The sequence below is a fragment of the Arachis ipaensis genome, chromosome B10, assembly GCF_000816755.2.
Source record: "Arachis ipaensis cultivar K30076 chromosome B10, Araip1.1, whole genome shotgun sequence".
NCBI lineage: Eukaryota > Viridiplantae > Streptophyta > Magnoliopsida > Fabales > Fabaceae > Arachis > Arachis ipaensis.
In genome coordinates, this window is record NC_029794.2 from 89,119,122 (window position 1) to 89,127,728 (window position 8,607).

General features: G+C 37.3%; 1 protein-coding gene across 13 annotated transcripts in view; it reads right to left on the reverse strand.

Annotated features, from left to right (window-relative positions):
- Window positions 1–6,910, reverse strand: part of LOC107622621 — a 9,528-nt gene extending 2,618 nt beyond the window's left edge. For 6 of the 13 annotated variants that reach the window (XR_001616243.2, XR_001616244.2, XR_001616245.2 and 3 more), the window contains exons 1-9: window positions 4,495–5,063; window positions 4,298–4,383; window positions 4,000–4,144; window positions 3,519–3,666; window positions 2,834–3,382; window positions 2,611–2,669; window positions 2,361–2,436; window positions 2,095–2,216; window positions 861–920 (exon numbers count right to left, since the gene is read on the reverse strand). Coding sequence is in view for 2 of the 13 variants with exons in the window: in XM_016324589.2 (XP_016180075.1) it covers window positions 2,389–2,436; window positions 2,611–2,669; window positions 2,834–3,382; window positions 3,519–3,666; window positions 4,000–4,144; window positions 4,298–4,383; window positions 4,495–4,560 (1,101 nt within the window). In the remaining 11 variants the exon portion in view is untranslated. Of the gene's footprint in view, window positions 1–729; window positions 921–1,513; window positions 2,265–2,360; window positions 2,437–2,610; window positions 2,670–2,833; window positions 3,383–3,518; window positions 3,667–3,999; window positions 4,145–4,297; window positions 4,384–4,494; window positions 5,064–6,350 lie in introns of those variants that run through there. The other 7 variants (XR_001616246.2, XR_001616247.2, XR_002355621.1 and 4 more) reach the window with 7 other exon arrangements.

Here is an 8,607-nt window from a genome sequence, read left to right on the forward strand (position 1 = left end):
AAAGAAGGAGGGTGGGAGATGCACGCATTAAGATGATAAACAATTTTGAAATTAGGGATTAGGGTTTGAGGAGAAAAACAGAAACTCAGAAAGGTTGACATTTTTGAAAAATGAAGCTTTGAGCTATGCTGTGCATTGCGCCACTTGGCGGGAAACAAGAATATTTGGGTCATGGACTAAATTGGTTAAAGACTTTTTATCTCAAAAATGTGCTAAGGGTGCGTTGACTGTTGAACCAAAAATCTTTTATTGATATAAAAAGTTCTTAATCATCAAGCTAAAATCTTAAATTAGATATTTTATATATTTGTTTATATAAAAGTCAAAGTTTTGATAATATATAAATATCAAATTACAACTCAAAGATATCATCAGATTGTTGAATATTGCATTTTTTTTTTTAACAACCTGTAGGTAGAATTGGTTAAATACTTGCAAGTTGAGGACGAATAGAATTAGAATTGACATCTTATAAACCTAAGGATAGGATAAGTTGAGTTTTAGTAAAAAAAATCATCCCACAAATAAAATTAGGATTGGATCTAAACTTTACCCTACTCTATCCATTACTACTGCTTCTTTTAAGAAAAGGAGGAGAGCAGCTTGCAATTCACAATAAATTATCCATATTAAGAAAAGGTCCAAGTTTCCTTAAAGGTTTAGGATTTTAAAAAATGCCCCAAGACCAAAAAAAGTAAAGAAAATGCCCCATTTTTTTTGTCAATTCTATTCGAGCCACAAACCATGCCAGATTTAATTAAATTGACACATTTAATTAAGCAAAATCATGCTAGACAATCATCAATATACAAAATTTACATAACCTAACCATCGTATCATTCAAGCATTACATCTCTAACCTATTCACATTCACGGAGAATACCAGCTCCATACTTAAAGCCTCTTTACACATCATGAACCTGCAAAATTAAGAAACCATTTCAAATCAATGTAATATTAAAATGGAAATGCAATAATTATACACTTGTACCCACTACCAGGAGAGACAAGAGTGCAGTTTTGCAATAATATTTATCATGGTAACAGTATAATACTGTAACTTTTTATCAATGAAGATTAATCAGCTAAATTATATTGCAATAAGTAACAACTTGCAAATTGCAACTGATGCACATTACCACCCAAATTTGTTACCACGACCATACAACCACTAGAACCAACAGAATTAGGAAATACGTTGACATTCACATAATCAAGGTGTGAGCGAAAAGCCTCCCTCGATGTAACCAGCTTATTATGCATTTTCCTGTCTTGAAAGATTAAAAATAGGCATGCTTGTCTTTTAGGAAAGTATGTGTAGTGTTATAATTGTAGCGAGCACAGAAATTTTCTGTCGCGATTGCCGATATAATGACAGGTGCAAGGTTTAACTAATAAAGAAGAAAGCATGCCTGTATATAACAAATCTAAAGCATTTCACAGAGAGCATCAGTTAACTGCCAAGGTATTTAATTTGACAAGTGAGTTGAACTAATAAAATGCATACTCCCAATTTAAATGTAATAAATCTTATTTCTATCATCTAAAGTTTCTATAAATTTCAGTTGAGCTAGGGATGAAGTTGTTTGAGAGTTTTGTTGACCTGATAAGGAGTGAGAAGTAAGAACTATAACTCAATAAGTCTAAAACTAAAATATACTATTTGTCTATTATTAGGTTTTATGTACCACAGAGCAAAGAAGCATAGACTCTTCCAAATAACATGGACTATTTTCAACAAGAAACAATAAAATCTGGAGTCCATGCATTGCAATGTATCCCCGCTTGTCTATTTCTCCAATTAGATCCCTCTTCCCATGTCTTTTGCGTTGTTGATGAAACTTGTTTAAACAGCATTGGTTTTTCACCCAAGAGAAATACTTGTCCTTTTATGCTCAGTTTTCAAAAAAGTTTAGATTCCACACTTATTTTTGTTGTTTATTTTGTTTAATTCTATGAGGTTAAACAAACTACCATCAAACAATCCTCTCAAGCATCCTACATCCGTTTTGTACCACAGACCTAGATGAACAGAAGTTCTACAACAATGTTTCAGTACAAAGACCCAAAATTTTCAATTATATTCCAACTTACCTCTAAAATATGTCAAATTCTCCTAGGAAATTTTGTGATTTTCTTCAAACTAGTAACAGTTAACATCTTAGTTTTGTATTAGCTTTAGCACAGATTGACCTCCACTTGCTAAATATCATGAGCTACAGTACAAGAGCATCCACTGATCAGGCAGCATAATAGGAATGAATTTATCAGAAAAATGACAAATGTAAACAACGAAGCATCTACACAAGGGAAATTTGAATCTTCAACTGGAAATTATTGATTTACAACAAAAGAAGTACCGGCTCAATGATGCTGAAGAACCTTTATCTATTGAACCACAGATGCACCTCCCTGAATTTCTGTAACCTCATGGTCCTAGATGGTAACATAAAAAAAATGAAAAAGTGGAAAATAGGTAGTAACGAAACTTCTGTGCTAACCAAATCTGACATATACATTTCATAAATAAAAGTAAAGGAAATACTGGGGTCAGGAAAAAAAAAAAAAAGCTAATTGAAAGCTGTAAAATCAACCAAAGATATCACATACTGCATTGTAAATTGGTATCTGGTTACGCCAAAACTCTAGGGGTGGTAGAAGCAACCTTCCTGCAATATAATTCGAGCACAAAATTCAAGAAGATTAACAGTAACATCGAGCGAAATATTAGTAAGTGCATGAAAAGTGCACTAGTGCATTACGTATCTCTAGGCCAAATAAGATTTAGCTTTTATGAATGAGAACTGGGAAATAACTAACAGGGAATACTTACCTGATCTGGACTTTTTGAAACTTGATAGAGCAGACACTGAGGATATCTTCTCTTTCTCACCAATGATCGAGGGGCTTAAACCCCTTTTTCGTGGATATTTGGTTGCAGTGGCAGATTTAGTCCTTTTTCTTTCACACGTGATCTGACTTTTTTCACTTGTAGCTTTGTTTCTCCTAGAACAGTCTTCTTTATTTTCAAATAAAGTGCTAGAAACTCTAGATGTAGAGCTTTCATCGAGATGCTCCGACGGTGTATTTACTTTTTCTGTAGTCACTTTTTCCAGAGATTGCAACTGAACTGGTGTCACTGGACTGTTCAGTTCCTCTGGATGTTTGAGAGTAATTCCAGAAGCTAGCTGCTTCTGCTGACAGACTTTCATGTTATGAAACCTGGTAACACATCTAATGCTGCCACTACCTTGAGAAGCATTAACCCCACATGTAGCGATAGAATCATGCCATTCAACCTCAGCATGTGGCTTCCCATGAGCTCCAAATGCTTCCTTTAAAGGTTTCGAAGAAGACAGGATAGATTTTTCTTGAGCTGTGCCTGTAACACTTAAAACATCAAGCTGGATAACAAAAGATCTTGGAGATACGAAATGATAAAATATCAAAGAAACTATAAGACGTGTGAATGCAAATAATCATAGAACCAAATCATTCAACATCATCCAAATATTTACCGGCAGAGAAGATCTCAGGATCAATTGATGATACATTTTTAGGAACAGCACTACCCAAATTAGTGCCAATAGTTGATTCATCCCTAATCAAATCTGCTGCAAAACTTTCCCAGTTTTGAGGAAAACCAAATAAGAAATGATTGAAAACCTAGCAACATAGAAAACGGGTGAAAAATCAAATTGGGAAGACATACAAATTCTACATTGTTTTGATGCTTGTTCGCAAACCAAAACTTAATAGTTTCCATCCAATCTACTGCTGACCCATCATTTAAAAGTTTGTCAACAAGATTAAGCACTAAACTGCTTAATTATGAAGGAATTCATGGGTAGATGCAAGTATAAATCTCTTCCAAGACAGAATATACATATTGATGCCATATGAAGTTCCCAAACCACCATGTAATGAATCAATTTGCAAACGCAATTAATCAAGTAGAGAAGTAGAGAGAGAATACACCAATGAGTAATGGCTACAAACCTCATGAGGGAAACCATTATCAATGGTGCGCTGCTTGTCAATGAAACCCCTTATGATAATATAAACCCCATCTGTGGTCTCAAGAGAGAACAGATCATGCCGTTTCGCAATGGGAGCACTGGTGAAGACACGCACTAATTCTTCTCTGATTCACGGAATCAAGTTATGCAATTACCAGATTACATATTTCAAGGAAGACATTACTCCAAAGCAATTTCAACAAATCACCAAAATGCATTAAAGGAGGTAAAACAAGGTCACGAAAAACCCTAATACAAAATCAAGCTAAGTTTCTTACGTTTTTGATGCAATGCCTCCAATGGCTAACTGCTTTCCTTCGAATCCATGTTTAGCTTTAACCAGCCACCATTCATACAAGCAAACCTTCGCATACGGAAAACACAGGAAGAATCAGAACTATGAAGAAATGAAAAGAGGAAAAATACTTAGGGGAACAAATAAATTGGAATGAGAATGAGAAGCAGCATAAGTAACCGTCAGTTGGAAACAAGATAAATTGGCGTTGTTAGAAGTGGATGGAGTTGAAGTAAGCTCAGCCATGAGTGGGAAACGTGGGAAACAGTGAAATCCCGTTACTCTTCGCCGGGGCTTCTAGTGGCTGACTGATGGTGGCAAAGAAGAAGACGACCGGGGACAGCAGCCCGGGAAAATAGAGCAGAGAAGCGCCATCGCACTTTGCAGCCACTGGTGGTGTCGTCGTCACTGAGGGTCGTCGTCACCGAGAAGCAGTGCAGCACCGTGGCCGTGAAGGTGAGAGAAGCAGTCGAACAGAGGAGCTTTGGCGCGGACCAAGGTGACTCTGAGACTGGTGAGTGGTGACGGTGGCTGGTGAGAGACAGAGAGAGGGCTGAGAGGGAAAGGTGGCGCCGTACGTTAGGGTGAGGGGACTGAGGGTGCGTGGCTGCCTTGTGCGCTGCGTGCCCTAGGGCTGCGATCGGTTCTCAAAAAGGTATGACACTTGAGAACATAGTTATCAGAACCGAACCGGCAATCAACCCGGTCATATGACTGGGTCACCGGGTCATTTGTTCAACTAGTGGTCACTGATTCACCCGGTTGACCCGGTCATAATTAAAAAAATATATATAAAATTATATAAATAAAATTAAAATTATGTATTAAAATTTAAAATGTAAGTCTTTACAAACATAATAATAATAATAATAATAATAATAATAATAATAATAATCAAATATTAATTTTGTTCATATTTATGCCTGAATCTCTATAGACAAATAAATGAAATATATTCCAACAGAAGTTTTGATCATATTTATGCCTGAATCTCTGTAGAAATATTACATAACCTATATATTCCTTCAGTTGTGGACTTGTGGCCACCTAGACAGATAAAAACAGCTAATAATGTTATATATGAAAAGAAAAAAAAAATTAATACTCCATCTTGAAAATGGCCTAATTAAAAATAAAGAGTACAAAAACACCTCGTTCAAAGATAAGACTTCAGAGACCATTTAAGACATAATGATATATACTACAAAGTGAAATTATGCCAACAGACATGTTCAAAATGATCCAGCATTTATATAAATTTATTACCAATAAATCTATAAGGAACCTAAAGAAAGATAACAAATTTGTACAAGAAGATCCTTACTAAACTGAATGTCCAAGAATTAACAAGTAAATGATCCCAAAACTACACCCAAGATGAACTATCAACACCTAATGCAGCATAAAATCACAATCCAGTTCAAAACAGATCCAATTACAAGAAATACACACTTCAAAGAGGTAACCAACAATTCTACACCAAAAATCCAAACGCATAGTTTGAACTTAATAGGATCGGATCAGATCTAATGATCTCAAATCAAACTACAGACAAAACAAATACAAAGTTTTGACTCAAAACCAGAATTTATAATCGGAAAAATACTATCAAAGAAAATATATGGAAGCAACAAACAGCATTTAATTCGATTTCCATTTTAGCATTCAGCAACAAACATTACAAAACAGCAACAAGTAATCCCTAATCACACTAAACCTGAAATCAATAAAGCTAACAGAGCATAATCCCTAATTACAAAACAGCAACAAGTAATCCCTAATCACACTAAACCTGAAATCAATAAAGCTAACATAGCATAATCCCTAATTACAAAATAGCAACAACTAATCCCTAATCCCTAATCCATTTTTAGCAGCAGCAAGAAAATTTCAACAAAAATTTTAGGAATTAAAAAAAGAGGCACAAAATCAATTATTTGATTTTCATTAATCATTCACAATTTCACATTCAAAAATCAGCAAACAGAGCATAAAAGGAAGAGAAGAACCCAAGAAGTGAAAGCAGTACTACTAACCTTCAACGGAGACACGGACGACGACCAGCGAAACGACGGCGACCGGCGACACGGCGGCAAGCTGCTCCAAGCCTCGAACAGAGAAGCCCGGGAGGACGGGGACAGGGGGAAGGAGGACGCCGAGCTACAAGAGAGGAAGCGTAGGCGCCGACAGCATGGACGGCGACAGCACTACGGCAGAACCATTGCAGGGAGAACCTAGGGTTTGGTTGGGTGATTTTGAACTTTGCTTCAGAGTTCAGAGAGACGAAGCAAGCGTTGATGAAAGTTCTGGGCCGAAGCTGAAACCCTAAACCCAGACTCACGGCGGAGGAAGCGTTGATGGCCGAAGCAGGAAGATGAACTTAGCACGACAGAGCTTGCGACGAGCTTGAGGCGGCGACGCGAGTTTGAGGCAGCAACGAGCTTAAGGGAGCGACGCGAGCTTGAGGGAGCGACGCGAGCTTGAGGAGCCAGCGACGAGCTTGAGGGAGACTGGGAGAGAGTGGCTAGAGAAGAGAGAGGTGAGATGGATGTTGGTTCTAGGTTTGGGCACCACAGCGCAGGGGAGTAAGTGATGAAGAGAACGGCACCGTTTTCCTTTAAAAAAAAAGGGTCCGGGTTATATGAATCGGTCCCGGTCACCAATTTTCATGACGGCCGAGTCGAACCAGTTTTCACCAAGTTCATTACTTAAACGGTTCGACAAATAGCTTGGCCCGGCCAGATGATTGGGTGACCAGATTTTTGGTCGAACCGACCGAGTCGAGCCGAATTTGATAACTATGCTTGAGAACAAATAGCTAGATGAGATACACAGAAATTAAATTTTTGTATTTTATTTAGTGATAAATTAAAATAAATTATAAAAGTTTAATTTATTTTTAACTTTTTATTCATTAGTGATTAGTGTTTGTTCCGAGAGTTACTTGAAACCGAGTTGTTTTTGGGCTGAACGTGAGGTCTAAACTCTTTTGGGGTAGTGTTCGATGTTTACTGATGTCAATATGTTGCCGTTCGAGTTCCTCGTGAAGAGATGGAGGATGGTACCTACAAGGGACTCCGATACTTAAGTTAACAAGGGTTTTAGGCAGATTTTTGTAGATCGGATTCGAAGTATACTTGGGGTGTCTGTGTATTTATAGTGGTGGATGTAGAGTCGATAACCACGTTTTAGAGTAGCTCCACCTTTAATGGTGGATAACGGTTCCCTTTTGTTAGGGAAGTTGTTGAGATCTCCTTTCTAAATGAGTAGTAGAGATTGTAGGAGTTAGTTATTGATTCAGGTAAGTAGGGTTTGTATAACATCGTTGCACCCGACCTCTATGAGATTAGATAGGTGTTAATCCAGTTGATGTCTTTTGATTGGGCTTTACTTATTTTGGGCCTGGCTTTGTTTTGTGCCAGGGTATGAACAGTGCCCCTGCTTGAGACCGAACTTCATGAGATTGGATTCAAGCATTTACAGGTTGGGCTTAGTTTATTGTGGTGTCGGTTTAGCACGTCGAGTAAACCACCTTTCAAGGAGTTAGTCGGGTACTCGACATGTTTGCAAATTTGAAGTGTTATGTCTTTTCATGATCATTCGTACGTTCTGTACAATTATTTTGGTAATCGTGCATGTCAGGGGGAGTGAATTTACCATTCTGCCCCTAGAGTCTTATAAATATTCAACCCCTTTTTTCTTTCTTCTTTTTGCTTCTTCTAAAACGTTTTCATTTCATTCTCTCTTAAAGCTTTTCATTTTCTTCGTTGAAACCCTTTTTTGCTTTCGAGATTTCTTCATCTTGAATTTCTACTTTGAATCTTCGCTTGTACTTTCTTGAGAGGTTTGGAACATTCGTGTGTTTACTGCTACGTGCACTCCTTCATTTCGCATTCAATCAAGGTTGGTCTTGCATTTCTTGTTTTATTTTCCGCACCCCTATTCTTTGATGGATAATGTGCTTCTGGATACAATCGTTCTTGATGTTTGTGTGAAAAATGGTTTCCTATTGATGGTTATTGATATTCTTTTGAAATTGTATTTTCGTGGTTGTTCTGGACTTCTGCATTCTTTTCTTTGAAAAGTATTCCTTTACGTATTAAATGTGGGGCCTTTGCTCTATGCCCCCAAATGGTGTCGTTTTTCCCTCTGAAAATGGCGCCATTTCAAGTTCTAGTAATGTGGTTTGATTGCTAGGCTCACAAGAGGTTTTAAGAACTATGAAGTTCTTTTATATTGTTGAAGACGATCCGACCTCTTGCGGACTTGTCTGAATATTTGTGTTTTTGTACT